The 26,283-nt window shown below is 40.7% G+C and overlaps 1 protein-coding gene across 1 annotated transcript; it reads right to left on the bottom strand.

The window, feature by feature from the left end:
• Positions 1-3,997: 3,997 nt before the first annotated feature.
• LSM3 (LSM3 homolog, U6 small nuclear RNA and mRNA degradation associated) lies at positions 3,998-26,196 on the bottom strand. Its single transcript, XM_004469158.5, has 4 exons — positions 26,087-26,196; positions 23,902-24,012; positions 20,813-20,908; positions 3,998-4,380 (listed from the first exon to the last, which is right to left on the bottom strand). The coding sequence occupies exons 1-4, from the start codon at positions 26,105-26,107 to the stop codon at positions 4,300-4,302; spliced, it is 309 nt and encodes a 102-aa protein (XP_004469215.1). The 5' UTR covers positions 26,108-26,196; the 3' UTR covers positions 3,998-4,299.
• Positions 26,197-26,283: the final 87 nt, after the last annotated feature.

Below are 26,283 nucleotides of genomic sequence, written 5' to 3' on the forward strand. Positions count from 1 at the left end.
GTGTCCTTCATAGCACATAGCATTGTTTTGTTTGTCTGGTTCAGTCTTCTCGAGAGCCAGGCAAACAGACATTTGATAGTGATTTTTAATAGAATGAATCAAATTATTCCAAATTCCTGATTCTCCTGAAAAATCTTTGGGGGATGAAGAGTGACAATGGGTGGAATAAAATGGTGACCTTAGCAAACCACTCTGGCCCTTCAAAATTGCCTCCACCTCCCGTGACTTCCAAAACTGGTGTCTATGACGTGGCAGTAACATTCCAGGCACTGTCTTGGGCTTCACATATTGACTGCTTCCAGTACTTACAACTGCCTTGAGAATGAACTCGGTTCAGTTAAGGAAACTGACCTTAGGGCATAAGTAACTTAGCCCAGCTGGTGTGTGGCCAAGCTGGGACTTGACACCAGGTTTATATGCCCTCATCACACTGCTTGATCCTCAATGGTCAGTTTTATAACTCATCTAAGGGCATCTCTGGAGGACCTGTCACATCCAGAACCCAGGTCGCTACAGCAGTATAGAGAAGCAGTTGGGATGAGTACCAAGGAAAAATTCCTCTGCAGTAATCAGTATCAGAAACTACAGTGGAAAATAAGACTCTACATGCTCCAGTCTGTTAAAATTGGGTAATGAATCTAAAAAGAATTTAAAATTAGGTCCCACCTTCCTCATTCCTTGGTGTTAAGTTTTCCATGTTAACTGATAACTAAGTAGGGATCTAGAAGGGGCCTACACTGATACTCTCAGGTCAATGGTAAAGGGGGCAAGACGGTTAGAAGAGTCAAAAACAGGGGAGCAGGTATAGCTCAGTTGGTTGAGGGCCTGCTTCCCATGTATGAGGTCCCAGGTTCAATCCCTGGTGCCTCCTAAGACAAAAAAAAAGTAGCATTGTCCGGTTGTGGGGGAACATCACAAGTATCTGGAAAACAATGTACAAACCCACCCTCTTTGAAAGTACCATTTGCCCCTTCAATCCAGTCTTGGTCACAAAGTACTCTTCTCATTGGTTTTCTTGTTAATTTATTCACTCATTTATTAAGGACTCATGCAGGGGTTGTGGCTTTGGTCCCTGTCATTAGCGACAACTTCATCTGGTGGGACTCAGTGTTCCTCAACTCTCTCCATTTAAGTGTTCAGCTCTCTCCAAAACCCTGAGGACCCAAATACCTATCCCCAACCTAACAAGTCCCTAGAAGACCTCAGCTCCCACCAGGCCATTACTAAACAAGTCTAAGCTCCATCGACACTGACGCATCCTCAGGGTGCTCCAGGGCCTCCTACTCAATTCCAGAGCAATAGCTTAAAATCACAATGTCTCGCTACAAGGAATGGCCCAGGAAACTCGCTAATAATAAAGTACCAATGTGATTTATTTTTCTATAAATTGGAGCAAAGTTATCCCTTCATAACAGGCATTCTGTTTCCAGCTCCCATTTCCTCTTCCCTCTGGTTTCCTTGAAAGAACCACCCCTGTCCAATCTGAAACCATATGGTTGAGGTGCGGGTAATTGCACCCTTAGTTCCAGGGTTGAGCATGATTCAGGCCTGTCTAGTCAGTTTTACATTCTCTTGGCCATGACTAGCTCATGAATGGGGCACAGGACCCAGTCTAGGAGAATGAAACCCACTACAAGTGACAGGCACATAAGATGCAAGCCTGGATCTGCAATAGGGAAGAGCCTGCCAGGAGGGAAATCAGCATGGTTGAGCAGAGTTGCATGGCACAGAAACATCAACCCCTTGAACCAACCAGCGTGACAGCTGAAATGATACTTTCCATGTCCAACACAGGTGAGCACCGCTCACAGCTGCAAACTGCTCACACAGTGGAACATTCCCCGCCTCTGGCAGGAGGTTAAAAGCAATATGGGCAATAGTTAAGAGTAAATGAAAGGGTGTATAGAACTAGTTTTTGCATCTCAGCATTCAGAGGGATGATATTTCTAGTTTTGGGCAGATGTGAAAAAATCACTTTTTAAAATTTTAAAATTGTTCATTGTAGCTAACAATTTTTGGCCAACTTGGGATAATCAAATTACTTGGGTTTCATTCTGGGCATATTTCATCTCAACGAATAACTTGTGCTCCTCCTACATTTTGTCTGTCCATCTTTCTTTGTGGGAGGCAAAGAAAATCCCAACCTTTTACGAAACCAAGGCAGGGATCCAGGTGTGGCATCTGCTTGGGAAGCTTCCAAAGGAAAGATGGTCAGAAGACACCTCCTGGGCTGTGTGACGCTGTTGTGCAAACCACCAATCATCAGCTCCAGTGACCAGCTGACCAGAGCACGGAGCACTGCACAGTCTTCTAAGTCCAAGGCCTGGTGTGCAGAGGCCTTTGGACTGCAAAATTCCTCAGAAGGCAGTGCCCACAGACCTGTAGAGAAAACTTCTGCATGGAGAACCGTGGCAGGGCCCCGCTTGAACTGCCGAGCCCTCCAGGCCAGGACCTGGAGCTCCAAAAGGGCTCATAAAACTCCTACTGCCTCCTTTCCACCTGGTAACACAGACGGTTTCCTGCAGTTAATCTTCTATCTTTCTTCCTGTATCTTAGCAGCTAGGAGATGAGTGATGTGTTTTTATGTTGTAGCAGAGTTGTTTTTTTTTACTGTGTAAGGTAGCTGTGTGAGATTTTAAGTGTCATGTGTTTTGGAAACATGCAAAACAACAGTCCTTGCAGCCAACAGTTCTAGTCCAATCTATCACTTTCAGGAGAAAAGAGAAAGATGACCAAGAATGGAAGAGAAAAGGTGCTCAGAAATTAAGTGTGGAGATCAGAAACCACTAAAAACGGAATGCTAGAGAGAAGTAGAGTATGGCAGACTAAGAGTAACCAGTCATGCCATGGCCATGGTGGCATCAAGAACCAGGCACAGCCAACAGACTTCTCCGTGCATGGGCCGCTGCAGCGCACCACGCCCACACACTTGTGCCTTAGGAGTCAGGCAGATTCAGACCCTGCTATCGTGTACTACCTACGTGACATAAGCAAGTGACTTAAGCTCTCTGAGCCTCGGTTTCTTGTAACGTGCTGCAGCAGTGAGTTGTAAAGGATTAAAGAGGAATAAGCACACAAAATGCCTTTGCCTGGGACACTTTCTTGAACAAATGATGGTAATATTGTGTTTCATCATCATCATCATTTAGGTAAGGGTTCTACTCAAGAGTGATCAAAAGGAGCAGCCACCTGTCACTGCCAGAATCACAAGCCCCATTTTCCTAACAGTGAACAGGTTTCTACAAACAGGTTACCTCCCAGAACCACTAAGGCATAAGGATAAAAAGTGGGGGCAGCAGAAGTGAAGGAAGAGTGTCCCTCCTGCCTACTTACAGAAGTAAAAACCACGTTAAGATAAAACCTCCATCACCCCACCCATACTTGTTTTTCCTTTCTCCAGTAGCTTCCAGTGACAGGTACAATAAATAATAAAAATGAAACGTTTTATCCCATATCTACCAGAAGCATCTTTCTTGCACATGGCTTAAAATATTATGCATGTTAGCATACTGTGCTTGATAATGGATTAACAAATGCACATTCAGCATATTTATAGACAAGTCATCCACAAAGCAGATTTTCTGCATTTCAAAATGGTGCAACCTACTCAGTGGAGGGTGCCAGGTCTTGAAAAAGTTTTGGAGATTATAAGATACATATAGATTTCCACACAGGTATGTAATAAGAAACAAATTACTCTTCATATTCTACTGCTAATGTTTACAACAATATCACTGTCATCACACTTACCCACCCACTGCATCCTGATTTGGGTACTCCGAAGGTACCCTGTATGTATTATTCTGTCAGCACTGATCTCACTGCCCTATAATTGTTGTTTTAAACAAATGTCTCCCCAGAAGACTTGAGGGCAGGAAGTAGAGTAACAAAATGGTACTTGGCCAGCACCCATCTTGGCGTCTGAACACAGCAAGATACGTGTGTGAATATGGTGAATGTAGGCATGCTTTGAAGAATTCACAGATAGGAGACAGCATTAAGATCAAAGCCAAAAAAGGGAAAGTCAGATTTAATTTGAAGAAAAAAAAAATCAGAAATTGTTTGTAAAAAATAATGGAGCAAACCAATTCCTGAAAGAGAGTTCTGCATCTTTTGAAGGGTTGCAAAAAATAAAAATGCTATTCAGCTTAAGAACTTGTGCATTATCTATAATAATCATGAAGAATCCTTGGTTATTTCTTAATATCAAAATTTATGCAGACTTCTTTCAGTATCTTCAACGTTAAAGAGGTAACAGTACAGAGTCTCCTATTTTTCACGCAGGATAAATTCTTTATTTCAGCCAACTCTCAGTGGAGGGGCAACTAGTACAACACCATCGCCTCGCACAAAAAGCATCGGAATATTCCGTTTCGTTGACTAGAAGAGGGAAAAAACACAAAACACATTGATACAAATATGTATTATTATAATCATAATACATGGATTCATCTTGGCTCACAAAAACTAGATTAAAAATCTAATTACTTACCTTTGTAGCATAAAGGATCAACTATTAACTGTTTACTTTCCCTGTATATTAACAACTGTGGCAGAGCAGACTGGAGCTGGCCACCAAAACCCATTTTCCTCCTCTTGGGGCATGCAGCTGGACTGCATTTCTCAGGCTCCCTTGCAATTAAACGTGACTGAATTTTTTTTTTTTTTAAGATACTTAGACTATACAAATGTCACATAAAAAAAGATAGGGGATTCCCATTTGTCCCGCTTCCCACACCTCCCACATTAACAACATCTTTCTTTAGGGAGGTACATTCATTGCAATTGATGAACACATTTTGCAGCATTGCCATCAAGTGTGGATTAAAGTTTACATTGTAGTTTACTCTCTCTCCCACCCAATTCTGTAGGTTATGGCTAGATTTATAATGGCCTGTATCTGTCACTGCAATGTCATTCAGGACAATTTCCAAGTCACCAAAATGCCCCCATATTACACCTATTTTTCCCTCTCCCTGCCCTCAGAATCTCCAGTGGCCATGGCCTCCACATAAATGACATAATTTCTTCCGATGTGACTGATTTTTAACCAATGGGAAGTAAACAGTGCTGCTGCAGCCATATCCACACTGACCTGTAAACCTCCCTCTGTGGTCTTTCCCTACCCCTGAGCAGATAGATACATGAGGGTAAGAACCCAAGAGGTGGAAGAGCCCCCTGATTCTGGATCCCTCACTGATCACAGAGAAGAAAGCTGGTGCACTAATCTATACCCCACTCAAGACTATATGAGCAAGAGTGAACTTATATTGCGTTGGGCAAAATACACACAGTTTCTAATTGCAACTGCAGTCACACCTCTAGCACCTTGCAGCGTTAACTTAGGGTCTGGTGAGGCAGTAAGGAAACTGCTGGAATGTTTGAGATCTCCCTTAAACCCAGACAAAAGGTTGGGTAAATCTGTTGCCTGAAAGAACTTGGAAATAGACCAAGGGCCTCTCAACCTCTAGCTCTGGGGACAGAGGTTGGAAAAAGTCAAATGTTAATATGTGTTGCTAAGCCTGATGCATTTAGCAAGACAAGAGAGAGATGAGCTCAAGGCAATAACCAGCTGGGTTTCAGGCAGAGATAAAAAGAAATAGCAAGACTGGAAAATAAGGGCTTGATACGGCTGGAAAAGCCAGCTGCTTCCAGACTCCAAACTGTGGAAGATAAATTTGAAAAAAGTTTTGAGGAACAAAGACCCAGTAAAACTTCTCAGTTAAGTAAATAACTCAGCCCTGAAGCAAAGATCAGGTTAAGGGTGTTGCCTGCTCATAACAAACTCATAACAGCAAATGGCTGCTGCGAGGCATTTTAATTAGAGCTCTAAGAAAGGTGAGAAGCTAAAGGAATAAAGGAGTCCTGCAAACTATGTTGAGGAAAGAATGCCCAATGAGGTTACTGGTCTATAGAATGGACTAGAAGGAAATAGATCAGGAATCTATGTAGTTCTAAGCTGTTGTTTTTTTTAAAAGATGTATTTATCACCTCCCACCCCAGCTGTCTGTTCTCTATGTCCATTTTGCTGTGTGTTCTTCTGTGTCTGCTTGTATTCTTATCAGCAGTACCAGGAATCTGTGTCTTTTTGTTGCGTCATCTTGCTGAATCAGCTGTGAGTGTGTGTGTGTGTGGTGCCAGTCCTGGGCAGGCTGCACCTTATTCACATGGGGCGGCTCTCCTTATGGGGTGCACTCCTTGCATGTGGGGCTCCCCTACGTGGGGGACACCCCTGCATGGCACGGCACTCCTTGCGTGCATCAGCACTGCATGTGGGCCAGCTCACCACACAGGTCCAGAGGCCCTGGGTTTGAACTCTGGACCTCCAATATGGTAGGTGGATGCTCTATCCATTGAGCCAAATCCAATTCCCTAGTTCTAAGTTTTTAAAAGTGCAGTGCCAAAGAAACCAAAAGCCTGTGGCTATTCAAGTTTTCTTGCATAAGCAAGAAATTGGCTATGAGAGCTCTGCAGACCCAAATTACGTTTGCCAGACTTAGTAAATAAAAAAATATGGGACAACTAATTAAATCTGAACTACAGAAAAATAACAAGTAACTTTTTTAGTGTTGCGTATCCGAAATTTAAATTTAACTGGATATCATGTATTGTAACTGGTAACCCTGTCCCAAAGCCTGTCTCAGATGTGGCCATGCAAAAGAATGTGTATAAGGAAGTTCCTCTCAAACAGCAAAGCCAGGGGCCACAGCAGACAATGTATAAGGAGTTCCTCCCAGAGAAAAGCTTTAGGAGCTCATCAAGGAATTTCTTCTATTACAAGGACAGGGAGCACTACTGCTTTCCCAGTGGAACTTCGTCACTGTTAAGGACCGGTGACCGCTCAATGTTTCCCCTTCTTTCCATCTCAGAAAGGGAGATTTCATAGTGGAAATCCTGTACCTATAGGACTTGCCAAAGAGAACTGCAAGTCATCTGGGGCCCAGACTCTGTGTTGATCTGGTTGCCTCCTTGGAAACAGAGGTGATTGTGCTGTGTGTTTGCAAAGTAGGGCTCTATAACGCCCACTCTTGTTGGTCTTTATAGCAACGTGACAATCAAATTCGCAAAGTTCAACAGTCATGCTAATACTGGTGTATGCTGCTTCACAGAAGGAAAACAAAGGATGCCAGCCTGGTAGTGTCAGGAGCATTTTTCAGTTGAGAGTCTTGACAGCAGTCTGAGGGCTCTTCTTTAGCTATCCGAGTAACAGCTCACTTACTCACCCTGGCTTAACTGCCCCAGGTTCCATATAGGAACCGGTATCCCATGGCTGTAGCTTCCAGAGTCCCTAGGAAGGAGTATGTTCTTTTACAAGTAATGTCTCATCACACTCAGGGAAACTCACACCTACAGGTTCCTAAGGGTATTTAGAGTTTATTCATAGTTCTCCCAGTCCAGATGCAGTTTATTGTATCATAGCAACACAGCTGACATTCTACTTTTATTAGGTTTCTAGGGAAACAGAACTGCTAAATTAACCCCTGGCCATATTTCCACAGAGAATTTTTTTTTTGGTTATTTTTTCACTAATCCTTTGCTCACAGGTATACAAAGACATTTGGTTGCCAGAAGAAGCAGACTATTGCAGACTGCTAGCTGTTCTTTTGTCCCAGTCACACAAACTACTTTTCCCAGCCTCTCTTGCAGTTGCACTGAGTTCTAGACCAAAGGAATGAAAAGAGATGTTTGGTACTTTTGGGACTGTGTGACACTATAGACCTGGCTCAAAAAAATTCCCATCAGCACTCCTCCATTTTTCCTACATACCACTGGCTGCATGCAAATGATAATACAGACTTAGATGATGGCAGAGCCATTAGATGGAAGGAATCTGGATTCCTGAATGACTGTGTGGAGGAAACTGGCTTACAACAATTACGTGATCGAGAAGCAAACTTAGATTGTGTTAAGCCATCACAAATTCAAGGTACTTGTTACCACAGTCTAGCTCCACACTAACTATACGCCCCTAAGAGTAAACTTTCAACACCACATGTGAGTTACCTCCCCTGGCCTGTATGCTCATACCATCCAGCCAGGGCCAGGCTACAGACAAATAATTTTTGAGAAAGAAGGGGATATGACCATGTACAAGAGGTTGCAGTGTGTAAACTTAAGTCCAGCAGGGAAGAAAAGACTGCTATAAGCTCACTATAAGAAAAAAGTATTGAATTTTCTAGCTATGGTGGTAATCAGAATCAAACAAATCAAATATTTAAGACAGTTACCTAGATTTGGACCTGCAGTTCTTGGTTATGAAACACAAGTTTTTCTGTTCACAATGAACTTAACCTCCTAGAGTCTCCATTCCCAAAATGAAAAGTAAAGAAAGTATGAATCTATACTACATGTATACTTACACATAGCAAAATGATATCATTATTCACAGTAGGATAACTTCTAACAGCAAAAGACTGGACATGGCTATGAACAGGAAAATAAATTATGGTATATTCGCATAATGGAATACCATAAAGCTGAAAAACAAAAGCATGAGGAAGCTATGTACAGAAATGTAAAGAGCCCTGAGACGAAAAAAGCAAGGTGTGGAATAATGTGTATGGTATACTATCTTTTGTTCGGGGGAAAAATAGAAGGAGAACATTTATTATTCATTAGTATATGTATAAAGACACTGGGTAGGATTCTCAACAAATTGATAAGTGAATACCTTTTGGGGCAGGTCTGAAAAGAAGAAGAACAGAAGACAGAGGTAGGAGGGAGACTTTTTACTAAAATTCTGTAAGAAAAAAAAAGAAATGCCTTAAATATTACATAGTGATATATGAGTTCATAAAGAGAAAAGAACTAGTTCTCTGTGGGGCAGCTGATCTAGAGCTACTCTGTCCAATATGACAGCTATTAGCCACAGGAGCCTACTTAAATTAAAGTGAAATAAAATTTACATTTAAATTTCTTAGCCACACCAGCAGCATTCTAAGTACCTGGCAGCCACAGGTGGCTCCTGGTCCTGGCAGTTGTAATGGACAGTGCAAACGCAGGGCACATCCTTCACAGTAAATGGTTCTCTTAGACTGCAATGCTCCAGAGAAAGGTCTAGGAGAGACATGCAAAGTTGCCTAGAAGACCTATAGGCAAGGACTGTAGGGGAGGGGGTGTTCTGCCAGCAGAGGGAATAAGATGGCTCAGTTAGAAAAGGGTATAACATCTCCAGGATAAAGTCTGTGAGTCAAACTATAAGGTGTTAGACAAAGCAAAGTGGCAAATGAAGGGTGTCACAAAAGTAGGCTGCAGTCAAGTGAAAAACACTTTAGCAACCTACAAAATGGACAATCCAATTATGGCAGGAGAGCCAAGAAGAAGACTGACTGCTTTTCCACTGTCCCACTAAGAAATCAGTAGTCATATTAATTATTCAAAAGTCAATTCTCTGGTCTTCGGTTCCCCCCAACTAAGGGATGTTGATATTATTAGTTATTTCAACAGAGGAAATAGAGCAAAAACATAAAATGGGGCAAACTGAGAAACCATTTAGTCAGGTTTCCTATTTTGGGTAGAAATACCAAGAGAGCAGAGCATACAGGAGAATAAGGTAGTTGTTCTCCTTAATGTTGATTACACAGATTACAGATATTCCCCATAATAGCACTCTCCTCCCTTTCTTCTATAGTTCATACACACACTACAATGAAAAACATTATACATGTCTAAAACCCTGTAAGATAAGGATGCTTGTGTAAGAACATAGACCTACTGTACAGAAAATAGCATACTACTCTTTCTAGGGAAGAAACTTTTTTCTTCATAGTTGAAAATAAGAAAAGTATTTTCATTTATCCAAAGATTTTACTTTAATATTTTACCTAATAAATCATGGCAATGGAACTTTCCTTACTCTCCTGCAGAAGCAACTCCGGGAGCAAGAGAGCCCACGTTCACTCAGCACACAGTGTGCAGCCATTCAACAGTCAATCCCTTTAGGAGCAGCAGCCAGCCTTCTATGGCAGCAGTTACTAAGCTTTATGGAGGTCAGCGACGACTCTGAGAATCTGTTATAGACAGTTCACCAGAGAAACGCACATGTGCACAGACAACCAACACCTTCAAACGGTTTCAGGAGGAGCCCTCCTCAGAGCAGAGTATAGCAGGGATGAGATAACAGCTGATCCTGCTGTCTGCTCACTGCGAATCTAGAGTGAGCAGCAGTGCTCCCCTCTCTGTAAGAATGGAGACCACGGCCAAAGGGTCATTTCTGTCACAAGCAGAAGTCAACATGAGCACAAGATGTTCATAAAAAGTCATTTCCATGGTGATATTCTTAACATGCTAATAATGTTATATGAAAAATGCAGAATATAAAATTCTATGTACCAAATTTCATCACATTAAAGACACCATCATTTGTAAGCTTTTTGAACTAAAAAAGAAAAATCCTTCCAACTATACTATGACACAATTCTTTCTTAGTAAATCAACTGTAAGAGGGATCTGATTTTAGAGATGCTAAAAAAATAGAAAGTGTATCTTAAAATTGGCACACTGGTACATTGTGATCTCATCTGTTTTTTTTTTTTTTTTTTTTTTTAAAGCTACAAGATAGGCTCTGAGCAGAAAAAGAATAAAGAAAAGTGAAAGGAATCTGAGGAATCTGTGGGACGCCATCACATGTACCAATGTGCACAATGTGGGAAACCCGGAACAGAAAAAGGGGCTGTAGCAGTTTGATATAGTTGATGGATTCCAAAAAGAAATATTGGATTATGCTTGTAATCTGATATGTACCTGGGCATGACTGAGTTATGATTAGGGTGTTGCATCCCCACCCCTTGGTGGGTGGGGACTCACAGATAAAAGGCATGGAGAAGAAGAGAGTTGAGGATTTCTGATGTGAGAGTTTGAGGCTGAAGATCCGGGAAGTCAGCACCAGGAAGGAACCTTGAACCAAGAGAAAAGCAAGCCCTAGGGACGTCAGAACCCAGGAAGCATGAATCTTCACAGGCATTGTCAGCCGTCTTGCTCCAAAAAGACTTTGGTGAGGGAAGTAACTTATGCTTTATGGCCTGGTATCTGTAAGCTCCTGCCCCAAATAAATACCCTTCATAAAAACTAGCCAATTTCTGGTATTTTGCATCAGCACCCCTCTGGCTGATGAATACAGCGGCAAAGAGAATATTCAAAGAAATAATCACTGAAAACTCCCCAAATTTAGCAAAAGACATAGATAAGCAAATCCAAGACACTCAACAAACTCAAAACAGGATATATCCAAATAGACCCATACCACGACACATCAAAATCAAACTGCTGAATGTCAAAGTTAAAGAGAGAATCCTGAAAGCCACAAGAAAAGCAAGTGTCAAGTACTATGGAGCCTCGTAAGATTAAGTGCCGATTTTTCATCAGAAACCATAGGGAAGAAGGTAGTGGGATGATGCAGTTAAAGTGCTGAAAGGAAAAAACTGCGAAAAATAATTCTATATCTAGCAATAATGTCTTTCAAAAATGAAAAAGAAAATAAGACATTCCCAGATAAACAAAAGCTGTCACCACTAGACTGGTTCTACATGAGATGCTAAATAGAGCTCTGCAGATTCAATAGGAAGGACAATTGGAAAAAAAAAAAGAAAAAAAAAAAAAGAAAGGACAATTGACAATGGACTGAAGTTGCAGGAAGAAATAAAGATCCCCAGTTAGGATAATGACATGGGGTAATGTAAATCCCAGTACTATCGTATTTTTGGTTTGTACCTCTACTTTTTACCTCCTCTTCGATCTACAAGGCAACAGCACAAAATATAATGATAAACCAGTGGTTTTGCACTCAGAGTGTATAAACATGTAATTTATGACAAGAATTATAAAAAGGTGGGGGGGGGTAATGATAGGAATATAGTCTGTGTACTATTGAAGTTAAGTTGGTAGAAAAGACAACAGATTGAGGATGCTAAATTTAAGCCCCATGGTAACTACAAAGAAAATATCAGAGAATACACAAGCTCATAAAGACAGAAAGTAAAGTACGGAATGTCAGGGAAAGAGGGCAGGGGAAATGGGGAGTTAAGGCATGATTAGAGAGATGAGAAAATTTTAGTAATGGAAGGTGGTGAGCATACTGCAACAATGTTAATGTAATTAATCCCACTAAATGGAATGCTTGAAGGACTGAAGGGAAAGTTGATGTTGCATATGTACCCCCCCCCCCCGCCCCGTCCCCAAAAGAGCAAATAAACAGACAATGATAAGTAAATGCAATACATGATTCTGGACAGGATCTAATAAGGGAAGAGAAAAGGCTCAAAGGGACATTACTGGGACATATGAAAAACTTGAATATAAAGTGTAGGCTTTATATCAATACTAAATCTTTTGATAGAACATTCAGTAAATGTTAAAACTGGTGGATCTGGGTACCTGGGGTGGAGGAATATGAGTATATTGGAATTCTCTGTTATTTTTGTAACTATTCTGTAAGTTTAAAGTATTTCAAATAAAAAGTTCGTATTTTGCTCGTTTTAAAGTGTATACAGTTTGAAATCCACTAGAAGGAAACCTGCTCAAGCTAGAGATCTATCCACTAAAACATTTATGTCACATATCCACCAAGACTACTAAAAATTTCTAAGCCAATTAGAACAAGTGGTCTGCAAAATGAATTTTTTTTTTCCAATAATGTTTTATTTTTATATTGAATGGATGTTCTGAGATGCTCCAAGGTGCTTCCTTAACTTCCTAATCATTGCATTATTCAGTTTCTTAAGAGGGAACTGACATGTAAGAAACTTTTAAAGTGCAGTCAATAAAATACAGTCTTTCCAGGAATTCAACTCCATACCTCCCTTTTCAGCTAACTTTGGGAACTCATCAAGAAATAAGTAATTAGAAAGCAGATGTGGTTCAAGCAACTGGGCTCCATCTACCATATGGGAGGTCCAGCGTTCAATTCCCGGGGCCTCCTGGTGAAGGCAAGTTGGCCAAGTGGAGAGCTGACACAGGAAGATGATGCAACAAAGGACACACAGGAGAGACAATAAGTGATACAGCAGACAGGGAGTTGAGGTGGCAAAAGAGATTGAGAGCCTCTCTCCCACTTCAGAAGGTCCCAGGATTGTTTCCCAGTACCGCCTAAAGAGGAGACAAGACGCAGAAGAACACACAGCAAATGGATACAGAGAGCAGACAAGCAGACAACCGGGGGGGGGGGGGAGGGGGAAAGAGGGTTGAGGGAGAAATAAATAAATCTTAAAAATTAAAAAAAAAAAAAGAAATGAGAAATCTGGTATATGGCATAGGTCCTGGTCTTGGGAGTCTGGCAAATGTGGGTTTGAATCCTGGTTCTGCCACTTATTGGCTTTCCAACCCTTGTATAAGTTGTCATCTATACACTGGGAATAATTGTGAGATATCAGGTACATAGTATGAGTCAATAAATGGTAGTGATTATTTGTAATGCTTTTAAATAAACTACAAGAAACTTAAGCTCTTACACTATACTGATTAATTACTATGGACTATGGTTTATATAAAAGTGACAACTGTAAGGCTGAATGACAACTCAGAGGGGTAGAAAATGTACAAGAAGAAAGAAAAAGTCTAAATGTCCACATTTAGAGTAGGAAAGAAAGAAAACAAGCAAAATAGTAAGGAGAAGGGGAGAATTCAGGGAAGATGGTGGATTAGAAAGACACACGACTCTTCTCCAGAAAAATAACTAGAGGACAGGCTCAAATAGCCTAGAAAAATAACTTCTTGGGTTTAGGACACCAGTTGAAGGCTGGACATGGCACAGAGGAGAGAGGGACAAAAGAGGGAAATCATGAGGACAGAACTGTTAGTTGAAACCAGCCGCTGGCAAACCCCCACCACCCCCCCCCCCCACTTCAGAATTCTCAGGCCTCTGGCACTGCAGCTACAGATAAAGGGGGCTCCAGGGATGGACCACCCCAGGAAAGGGGAGAGAGAGACACACAGCCTAAGGCTGACTCGGCTTCTGACCACAGATTTGGTCTGCTGTGTCCTGGAGCCCTTCCTGGCCAGGTGGGGCTGCATCATTGTTTGCCTTGGGTGCCAGCAGGGACTAAAGACATAACAACCTTCCCAATCTCCTCCTCTACTAACCGGGACTGATTGTGGAGGACTCAGAGGGAAGAGGAAATACTTCCTAGCCAGGAAAAGGGAGGGGGAGGCCAGAGAAGGCTGGAGTAAGGTATCTGAGAAAGTTTCAATTACAAGGCTCTTAGACTCCAGGCAGGAAGCTGCACTACGTGGATATGGTCTGTGTTGCAACAAATACACTGACTAGGCATTGAAGGGAGAGCTGCCAAGGAGCGCCATCTGCTGGCAGGCCAGGAAGTGCATGTGAAAAAATTAAAAATAAGAATGAGAGACTTTTTCTGGTCTCTATAACCTCCCTCCCCAAGGCCGAAGGAAGTGAGTCTAAAACCAATTACTGGGTCCAGGGCCCAGTTTTGAGCAACTAGCAGGGACAATTCTAACAATCCAAGTTGATCCAAGAATCAAAGAGCAGTGGTAACACACAGCCTCCTGCCACTAAATCCCTACAAAAGAGAAAGAAGTAAACTATATCCCAATTAGATGCCTAGACATTAGCAAAAAAAATACAAGAAATACTAAGAAAATGGAAAACATGGTCCAAGAAAAGGAATATTATCAAAGCTCCAGAAGAGATGCAGGATTTGAGAGAACTAATCAGTGAGATGAGCACAAATGTCCAAAATCAAATTAATGAATTGAAAGACAATATGGTTAAAGAGATAAACGACATCAAGACGACACTGAGTGAGCGTAAAGAAAAATCTGAAATCTTGAACAGAAAAGTAAGAGAGCTCATGGGAATGAAAGACAACCGGTGAGATCAAACACATATCAGAAAGACAACCAGCAAGATGGCAGCAGAGTAAGGAGCTCCTAGAGTCAGCTTCTGCTACAGGGCAGTTAGTAATCACCCAGAGCTATCTGGAGCTAGCTGAAGCACCTGTTTGGGGGCTCCAGGAGACCAGAAGAACATCCTGCAACATTCTTGAAGGAATGAAAGGAGAGTGTCCATCTGCAGAGAAGACTACTAAGTAGAGCACTCAATGCCACGGAGGCTGGTGCCCATCATCCACTGAAGGCACAAGGTGCCTTGGGAGCTGTTTCTCACCTGGAATTGGAAGCTCCATTTCCCCAAAACAGGCGAGGAAGACACGGATGGCACCAATTTCAGCTACTGATGAATAAATTCAGCAGGCTAAAGTATAATCCTAAGAATGGCTAAAATTTGAACCTGTCCAAGTCAGAAAAAGGCTCGTAGCTGCCATCTTAACTACGTGCCTGGAATGGGCGGAAGCAGGGTGATCTGAAAATCACAGTGCCAGTAGGGACCGGCTTCTTTCCATCCAGCTCAGATTGCAGCTCTAGCCTCAGCCCAAACCCCACCTCCAGTAGGGAGGAAGCTGGGGAGAACTCCGCCAGCCTCTCTGGGAAATTACTGGCCACGCTGCAGAGGCTGGTAATCATCCTACTCTGGCAGCGCAAGCTGCCCCAGGAGCTATTCTGTGACTGGAATTGGAAGCTCCATTTCCCAAAAACAGGGAAGAAAGAGAGAGTTGGCCACCGATTTCAGCTACTGATTAGTAAATGCAGCTGGCTAACGTATAATTCCAAGAACAGCTAAAGTCTGAACCTGTCCAAGTCGGAAAGAGGCCGGTAGCTGCCATTTTGACTCTGCTCCCAGCGTAAGGGGAAACCCAGCTGACTGAAAATTACAGTGATGGTAGGAACCAGTTTCTTTCACCCAGATAAGTTTACAGCCCTAGCCTAGGGTTCAGCTCCACCTCAGGTAACTGAAGGTACATGTGGCTGGCACAGACTGAATAACTGGAAGTCTACCAGGGCAACTGTGGTCATCTTGGACCCACACTGCATTGACTGCTGCCCAAACCTGTAGCTCCAAGCCCACCACAGGCAGGGGAGAAAGGGGTGAGAAGTGTCATCAGTTTCTCTAGGCAACTGCAGTCTAGGCCTGCATGACTTGGATTATTCCACACGGCTGTGACTCTATTCCTATCCCTGGCAAAGGAGAAAGTTGGGAGAAGCTTCATCGGCCCCTGGGGCAATGAGGACAACTTGAGCCTCCACAGCTTATAGCACCAACTACATCCTTGGCTCCTACTGTACAAACAGCAAGGGAGAAAGGGCAGGAGGCCCTAAAGTGAATAGAAAAACTGCACCTAGAATAAATGCTCCAGTAAGCCAGATGCCAAGACACCAACCAAAAATTACAATCCACACCAAGAAACAGGAAGTTACGGCCCAGTTAAAGGAACAAGATAAGCCTCCAGATGACATAAAGGAGTTGAGACAACTCATCATAGATGTTCCAAAAAATCTTCTTAATAACTTGAATGAGATGGCTAAAGAGATTGAGAATATTAAAAAGGCACTGGATGAGCACAAAGAAGAATTTGAAAGCATACATAGGAAAATAGCAGACCTTATGGGATGAAAGGCGCAATAAGTGAAATAAAAGAAAACATTGGAATCATGTAATAGCAGATTTGAGGAGGCAGAAGAAATGATTGGTAAGCTGGAAGAAATGGTCTCTGAAAGTGAAGATACAAAAGAACAGATAAAGAAAAGATTGGAAAAAAATTGAATAAGGGCTCAGGGAACTAAACGACAGCAAAAGATGTACAAACATGTGATATGGATGTCCCAGAAGGAGAAGAAAAGGGAAAAGAGGCAGAAGGAATATTTAAAGAAATAATGGTAGAAAATTTCCCAACCCTACTGAAAGACATAGATATCCATGTCTAAGAAGCACAACATACTCCCATCCAAAAAAAAAAAACTGAATAGACCTACTCCAAGACTCATATTAGAATGTCAAATGCCAAGAGAGAGAGAATTCTGAGAACAGTAAGAGAAAAGCAATGCATAACACATAAGGGATACCAAATAAGATTAAGTGCTGATTTCTCACCAGAAACCATCGAGGCAAGAAGACAGTGGTATGATATATTTAAGATATACAAGAGAAAAACTTCCAGTCGAGAATCTTATATCCGGCAAGATTTTCTTTAGAAAATAAGGGCGTGTTTAGAATATTCACAGATAAACAGAAATGGAGAGAACTTCTAACCAAGAGACCAGATTATCAGGAATTACTAAAGGGTGTGCTAGAGCCTGAAAAGAAAAGACAGGGGAGAAAGGCCTGGAAGAGAATCTAGAAGTGAAGACTACATCAATAAAAGTAACTAAAAGTGTCAAAAGAGTGGTGAAAATAAAATATGACAGATAAAACTCAAATAGGAATAAACTTAACCAACGATGTAAAGCCCTTGTATTCAGAAAACTGCAACTCATTGTTAAAAGAAATCAAAAAAGCCCTAAATAACTGGAAGAACATTTCTTGCTCATGGACTGGAAGATTATCATTAAGATGTCAATTCTACTCAAATTGACACACAGAGTCAATGCAGTCCCCTTAAAAATTCCACCAACATTTCTCTAAAAAAATTAAAAACACGATTATAAAATTCATTTGGAAGGGTAAGGGATCCTGAATAGTCAGAAACATTTAAAAAGGAAAAGCGAACTCTCATCTCCAGACTTTTAAGTCATCTTACATAGCTATAGTGGTAAAAACAGCACGGTACTGGCATACAGACAGACATACAGACCAATGGAACCAAACTGATGGTTCAGAAAGAGACCCTCACATGAATGGTCAAGTGATTGTTGACTAGCCTGTCAAACCCACACAGCTCGGGCAGAACAGTCCATTCAACAAATGGTGCTGAAAGAACTGGATATCCATAGCCAAAAGAAGGAAAGAGGATCCCTATCTCATATCTTATCCAAAAATTAACTCAAAATGGATCAAAAACCTAAGATAAAAGAACCATAAAACTTCTAGAAGAAATTGTAGGAAAATATCTTCAAGCCCTGGTGGTAGGTGGTAGATTCTTAAAGGAGGTAAGAGGAAGATGGAGATGGACTACTGATGTTTAATGTATGTACAAGTTTTAAATAGCTTTACTGTAAAAGTGTGGAGATGTATAGAGTGGATGGTAACAAACAGTGAGTAACAGCTAGTTACTAAATGCCAGCTAGGTATGTAAATGCCAATTGACAGAATGCTAGAGAATAATCTAGGAACTGAATAGCACGGTAAACCAAGAGGTGGATGGGAATTGTGGCTGATGGTACAGATGCCAAAGTGTTTTTGTGAGCTAGTGCAGATGTACATCACTACTGCAGGGTGGAGGGTATGTGTGAAGCATGGGTAAAATAAACTGGAGTGACCTATGGACTGTGGTTAGCAGTAATAATATAATATTCTTGCATCTAAGCCAAAGATGTACTGTGTTGATAATGGGGCAGTATGGAAAATGTGTGCCAAATGTACCCTATGGACGTGATAACAATCAGATGATATTATCTGTAGCAACTGTTCCACCACAGTGTGGTGTGTTGATAGAGGGGTGTTGTTTGGGAATTCTGCATGTGTACATGTGCATGATTGTTTTATAAGTTTACAACTTGTGTCATAAAAAAATATTTTAAAAATAATAATAGGATGGGATGGGGTAAAAATATAACAAATGTTAAGATAAGGACAATAATTAGTAGTAAGATTTTGACAATGTTCTTTCGAAATTTATAACCAAGGTCTCACAACAATGTAACGTGTTGGAGAAGGGTTGATGTATGGAACTCCTGTATGATGTTAGGCATTTTTACTTTGTAAGTTCACAACTTTTATTATACACTTATTGTTTATGTATGTTTGTATATAAATGATGTCAAGAAATAATAATAGGGTGGGTTGGGGGAAAAACACTTTTGTTAGTAGTAATATTTTGACAATGCTCTCTAATCATTAAAAACATTTAACAACAATGCAAGGTATTGGTGATAGGGTTAGTATGAGAGTCCTGTATGATGTTATATATGTTTGTTTTGTAAGTTCACAACTATTACTATACAGTTATTATTTATGTATGAGTGATATACTTCAATAAAGTTTTAAAAAATGTCACCACCACATACTTAAAATTAAAAAGCCAACCAAAAACAGTTCAGAACATTCTTGCTGAAAGAGTAAAAATTAATTTGAGCAAATCTTGACCCTTGAGTACATATCCTTGATGAAATGGAAAGCAAACCTTCAGCAATTTTTGTGTAATGAACTATAATTGAGGAAAAGCACTTGTACAACTGAGCTATGAAAGCAGAGCAACTTTTTTTCAGGATCATTATTTTATCTTCGAAGAACAAATGACAGGGAAGTGGATTTGGCTCAATGGATAGAGCGTCTGCCAACCACATGGGAGGTCCAGGGTTCAAACCCGGGGCCTCCTGACCCGTGTGATGAGTTGGCCCATGCACAGTGCTGATGTGTGCAATGAGTGCCGTGCCACGCAGGGGTGTACCCTGCGTAGGGGAGCCCCACACTCAAGGACTGTACCCCATAAGGAGAGCCGCACAGCGTGAAAAAAGCGCCGTCTGCCCAGGAGTGGTGCAGTACACACAGAAAGCTCACGCAGCAAGATGATGCAACAAAAAGAGACACAGATTGCTGGTGCCACTGACAAGAATGCAAGTGGGCACAGAAGAACACACAGCGAATGGACAGAGAGAGAGCAGACAACTGGGGGAGAGAAGGGGAGAGGAAAAAGAACAAATGACAGAAAATCTATAGGTATTCAGATACTGGCAGACATTTTCCTGAAAATAAATGAAGGGAACCTAGCACTTTAAATAAAACAATTGACAGTATTTGTTACTGATAAAATTCAAGCTTTTATGTGAAAATCAGAATTCCATGTGTATGCTACTAACATAAAGTAGATGGCTTTCCAATATTTAGAGACTTTTTGAAGAGATCACTGATTTTTTTTTATATTTAACCATGAAGTGTGTGACTATTTGGAAGATCTATATAACTTAGTGAATTAATATTTTCCAAATGACCAGTGCTTGATGTTGCAAAATCACACACAGGAAAATGATCCATTCAAAGTATTGAGACAAACCAATGGCTTTTCATATGACTAAGAGCATGAAAAATTGATACAGTTTCAGATTCTACAGAGCAACTAACTTTAAGAATATAGCACTTGTTGAGTTTGGGTGTAGCATCAAAGGAAAGTAGTCACAAAAAATTACCCCTCCCTTTTCCAACTGTTTCCTAACTTTTCCAACATTGAGTCCAAATTTTCTTCAACTAAAACAACATGGTGCAACAGGATGAAAGCAGACAAAAAAGAATGAAACTCTAGGTGTATCAATTAAACCAGACATTAAAGAGATTTGTAAACATGTAAAACAATGCCTAACAATCAATATATTTTAGAAAACAGAATTGTTTTAAAATGTTACTGATGATAACATGCAATAGGTTATTTTTAACGAATCAAAAAATATTTTTAAAATTTCTCAGTTTTAGTTTCTAATATAGTAAGTATTGCTAGATTAAATTTACATTAACGAGAACACTGTCCAGTATTCCTGTATTATACTAGCACACGTATGCACCTTACACTACTGTATGTCATTAAATCCCAGCAATAGTATGAGGTAAATATTAATATTCCCATTTACCAATGAGGGTAGTAAGTCTGCAAAATTAATTCCCTTGCCCAAGGGGTAGGACAGCTAGGAAGTGGCCAAGCCAGTTTGGGCAATCCGATTTGCTGAATCCCAAAGTCCCTGCTTTTAAATGCTATTCTCTGAGTCCATGAGTAGCATCAACACATAACAGGCATTCCATAAGTATGTGTTAAAACTGTTGGATGTTGAGAATGATTGACATTTTCAAAGTGGTGGTTAGAATTGCATGACTTACTTTATATATCTCTTCATATGTTTCTTCATCAATTTCTATCGTGGTCACAGTTTCTTCCACATCTCCCAAAATCATATTTAAATGCTGATCGTAAGCCTGAAACAGAAGGGCAGGGGACCAAGAAGTTTTAACAATTTAATTATGAAAAAATTAACAGACCTTATAATATGCAAATGACTCAATGACAAGTAACACACTTAATATTTACGCCATAAACCTTTACATGCAAATAAAAAATACTCCTGACTGTACTAATACACTGTTTATTTCCAATGATAAATTCATTGACCTGTTTGTATAGCCGAAAATGAATTTATCAAAATAACTTTTCAAAGGTTCCATCCTACCTATTATACAAGGCAGTTACTTAATTTGTATTTAATTATGAAAAACCGCAAATTCATCACTTATCGTGGATTTCTTTCAATTTACCTTTAACAATTTGACAAGAAAGATACAGAAAAGGAGATAGAAGTCCTTTAAGTCATTTTTTGCTAAAATGATGGCAGTACAGTCTCTGAAAGGCACAAGACACTGTCATTAGATCTTCACTGCCCTAGCCTAGACTAAGTACCACAAAAGTAAATTAAGTAGAGCAACCCCCCAGTCTATCTGGAACTTAATTGTGTTTGGCACCTGCAGGCTCAATCAATAAATGTTGCAACTGAGATACTCAGGGATGTACTCAATCCAAACTTCAAAGCTCATGTATTTCACTGAAAGGTGACCCTCCTGGGGCGTTTGGAATGCACTTACCCATATTTCTAACAGTGTTAAGTGGCTTGCCAGCGGACATAAAAATAAAAGTAGCAAGTAAGTGTCGGAAATTACTAGAGAGGGCATAGTAACAAGTTCACAAACCTATAGCTGATAACAACAAAAAGACAATAAACCCAACTAAGAAATGAGCAAAGGACTTGAACAAATATTTCTTCAAAGAAGATATAAAAATGGCCAATAAGCACATGAAAAGATGTTCCACATCATTAGCCACTAGGGAAATGCAAATGAAAACCACAATGAGATATCATCACCTCTCACCACTAGAAACAGAAAATAACAAGTGCTAGGAAGGATATGAAGAAACAGAGATTACAGTATGTTGTTCTTGGGAATGTAAAATGATACAGCTGCTGCGGAAAACTTTGGTGGTTTCTCAGAAAGATAAAAAGAACTACCATATCACCCAGAAATCCCACTTCCAGGTATATAAACCAAAAGAAATGAAAGCAGGTACTCAAATATGTACAACAATGTTTACAGCAGCATTATACACATACAATGCCAAAAGGAAGAAGCCACCCAAATTCCATCAACAGGTGAATGGATAAATAAAATGTGGGATGTCCATGTGGGTGTGTGTATACAATGAATTATTATTCAGCTATAAAAAGGAATGAAGTTCTGATATGTGCTACCATACATGAACCTTGAAGACATCATGTTGCATAAAATAAGCCAGACATAAAAGGACAGATTGGGGAGATTAGCTCCAGTGGTTGAACACCTGGTTTCTCAGGTACAAGGTCATGAGTTCAATCACCAGTACCTCCTAAAACCTAACAAAACAAACAAAAGAAACCATCTCTCATGGGGGAGCAGATGTAGCTCAGTGGTTGAGCGCCTGCTTCCCATATACGAGGTCCTGGGTTCAATCCCTGGTATCTCCAAAAAAAAAAAAAAAAGACATTATATGATTCTACGTGTATGAAATAACTAGAATATGCATATTCAGGGACAAAAAGTAGAGTACAAGGATACCAGGGATGGAGGAGGAAGGAGGGGGGATGGAGAGTTAATACACATGGGTGTAGGGTCTCTGTGTGAGAAGATGGAAAAGTTTTGGTAACAGATGGTGGTGAGAATAGTACATTATGACACACTCTCGCTGAACTATATGCTTGGAAAGAGGCAGAGATGGGGAATTTTCTGTTGTATACATGTTTCCACAATTAAAAAAAAAAAGTCATAGTTAAAGGACAGAGAAACCAGACAGACTCATACATTAATTTAAAAAAAAAAAAGGTTGAAAGTCATTCAGTATAGAGGTAATCCACTCTACCCAGGAAACTGAAGTTTCCAAGACTTAAGGGTAACATCTCTGTCCTGGGGTGTCTCTCCAGGTGCCACAGGCCCATGTGATTAAGCTCAATTCCATTTTTCTTTCCCAAGTTGCCATTACTCCATTTCCTTTCCCTTAAGGCTAGCTATAGATTAAGGCAACTATCTCCCTAAGACCCTACTTCCTTCTTTAAGCACAGAGGTCCTTTATCTTGAGGTTTGATGGAAGGTGGAATCACAGATTTGAAGAGCAGAGTTGAAGTCAGACTGTCTATATTTGCATTCTGGCTTTCCCTTTACAGGCTGTCGCCTTAAGCAAGTAACTTCACCTTTCTGAGCTTCCGCTTTTTCGACTGTAAAACGAGATAATGAGTACCTGCCCTCAGAGGGCACTTAATAAGATCAGATGAGATAATACATACAAAGCATTCAGCATTAAGAGTACCTGGCTCCATGAATGTTAGCTGTTTTAATCACCACAGGGTAGAGTAGAAGTTATAAAAACAATATACTCAAGAAAGCAACAAATCATCAAGAAAAAGCATAACCTTCAGAATAAATGGGACCATTTCAAGAGACCAATCCTATAGAAATATTTGCTGATATGTACAAAGAGATATGTATAAAAATGCTTACTGCAATATTATTTATAATTGCAAAAAATGGAAAACCACCTAAATATCATTATTATTATATACAGTATCCTGGGCAGTCATTAAAAAAATATATTTATGTGTCAGAATTAAATAAGAATGAAAGACAAATGTAGGAAAAAAAGGTAATGAAAGTGTTCTGTGATAAACACACTTCTCTAAAGAGAAAAAAGTGTTAAAGATATGAATAAAATAATAGTTGTATTTGGCTTATAGAAATATTTGTTACTTTTCAACTCTCCCTCTTCCATGTTTCAAGACATTCCTTCACATTGGATAGTTTTTACATTTCAAGGTGGATAATTTTTACCTTTCAAGGGGGTGGGGTGACAAGGAAGTAGTCTAATTTCAAGGAAACTTAATAAATTTACTTACATGTAACCTGCCTCGGAGCTCTCGGTCGTTCCTCATTTTCACGTAAATTCGCTCATCCAGGCTGAGCCTGATAAGATCCAGGGGCTCCTCTACGGTGTTGGTTGTTTGTTGCTAATTAAAGAATCAGGTTTAGTAACGTTGTACAAGAGACAGTGTAATGTTCAAATCACTGCTCTGCTGTATAACCATGGCAAGTTACTTAACCTCTCTATGCCTCAGTCTCCTGATGTGTAAAACGAAGATTAACAGTGTCTACTTTATACAGTTGTTATGAGGCTTAAAGGGCACATATGAAGGCTTAGAGTAAGAGCTGTATAAATTAGAATGTACATGCATAGACAGAAGTTATACAGCAAAATAGTCACGACTATATCAATTAACTTTACAACTATGCTCCCTCAAAATATGAACTGCCTGAAGCTATCCCAATTTCAGGGTAAAGGGAGCCAACTCTCTGGGACTTTCACCTTACTCAAATATCATTTAACCATTTGCAAAACCTACCACACACCAGTCAGAATGCTAAAGAGGGATGAATGTCTGAGGGAAGATTATGAATTCAGCACAGGGAAGGGAGAGTTCAGGTTACCCACTGAACAGTAAAATGAATATAGTTAGTAAGCACATTGGATATGGGTTCAAAGTCCTGGCTTTCAAGCCTTGGCTCTGACCCATATGAAGTGAGAAAACAAATCATGCCATCTCTAATTCTTAGCTTCCTCATTTGCAAAATGAGCATGTCACAACCTTCCCTTCAGGGTTCTTGCGAGGATTAAAGGAGTCAATTTATTTAAACTTTAACCTGGCAGACAGAAAGCTCTTAAAACTGCTAATAATTAATATGATTGATAGGAATATTAAAGAACTGTTGGTAACATGAGGTCTGCAGTTTCAGAGAGGTCAGCGCTAGGATCACTTGGCGTCATCCATCTGGAAGGAATGGTTAAAGCCATGCGTGATAAGATCAAATTCATGCTCAGTGAGTGCATGAGGCCTGTGGAGGAAGGTGACTGAAGATTACAGGCTCCATCTGTTTCTAAGTTTCAAAAAGCTCAATGAGGGGAAAAAAAAGTTCTGGCCTCAACTGGTACCGCCCCCACTACCCCAGTTCAAAAGGTACAGTTAAGGACCTAGACTGGTTACACAGACTGGTTACACAGCACCGGCCCTTAAGGAGTTCAGCCTGAAGGAGAGAGAAGCATATAAATAAATAATTGTAATACTGTAAGAACCTACAAGTGACAGAACCCTGCTGCTACTTTAGCCTCAATCTGAGATGCTCCTTATCCACTCTTTTCAACCCGAAGCCTCAAAGTTGCCTTTTCAAAAAGGCCTTTTGATCATTCAATTCATTCACTCCTCAATATTTGTTGAGTGTTTCCAGCACTGTTATAAACCCGAGGGTAGAACAGTGAGCAAAACAAAATTCCTGCTTTTGTGGGGGAGACAAAAGTTAAAGCAGCACAAAAAAGAATGACATGCTATGAAGAAAAATTAGGGTAAGCAGACAAGGGTGGTGGTGGTGCTTTTTGATGTAGGTGGCAAGGAAGGCCTCTTGGTGGAGGTGTGATTTGGCAGAAAAGTTGAAGTTGTGGCTTGACATTAATTAGGAAGATAATTTTGGGACGAAGAGCAGGAGAAAAACCCTGTAAGACCATCTGTCATTCTCTATCCCGGCCCCTTGCCTGTTTCCTTTATACCACACCACAATTCCTGCCCCAGAGAATATAAATTCCAAGTGGGAACAGGCATCACGTGTACCTGCTGCCTAGAAGAGCATCCAGTCATAAACAGGTGAAGTTCACGACGTATCGTTCCAATGAGTGGATAATTGGTACGCTTAGTAATAACGATACTAACTCAACTTTATTACCACGTTTTCTATCCAATCCCGGCAGCTCCGCGAGGCAGACAGGGATAATTATTCCCATTCTACAGGAATAATGAGCGTGAGGAATCGCTGTCCCACGGGCTTCGAACAGGAAAAGACCTGAGGGCCTGAAGCAAAACTCGAAGGGGGCGCGGTTACAAAGGGAAGGAGACAGAGCAGGCCGGAAAGAGGCGGTACGGTGGGACACTTTCCCTTGAGTTCGGAGAAAGGCGCCCAGGTACGGAAAGTCGAGCAAGCTCAGGACTGGGAGTGCGGGGGAAGCCGCTCTGGACCAGCTCCTCAGAACACACTCACCTGGTCCACGTCGTCCGCCATGTTTCAAACCCTGCGCCCTTTCTCTTCTCTCGCGAGATCATACGTGCACCAACGAGCTTCCGGAAATGTGAGCAAGCAAAGCACCGGAAGTAGAAAAAAATCTGTTTGGGTTTGTCTCGTTGCCTACAATTTACATTGGCCACGGGGTGGGGGCGGAGCTTCATCTGGGGCGTGGC

Source organism: Dasypus novemcinctus, chromosome 26, assembly GCF_030445035.2.
Source record: "Dasypus novemcinctus isolate mDasNov1 chromosome 26, mDasNov1.1.hap2, whole genome shotgun sequence".
Lineage (NCBI taxonomy): Eukaryota > Metazoa > Chordata > Mammalia > Cingulata > Dasypodidae > Dasypus > Dasypus novemcinctus.

Coding starts and splice junctions, on each gene's coding strand:
- LSM3 (XM_004469158.5), bottom strand. CDS start 26,107: ATGGCGGACGACGTGGACCAG. Junction 20,909..23,901: donor AGCTCCGAGGCAGGTTACAT/GTAAGTAAATTT, acceptor CTTCTGTTTCAG/GCTTACGATCAGCATTTAAA. Junction 4,381..20,812: donor CATATGAAGAGATATATAAA/GTAAGTCATGCA, acceptor TCCCTCTTCTAG/TCAACGAAACGGAATATTCC.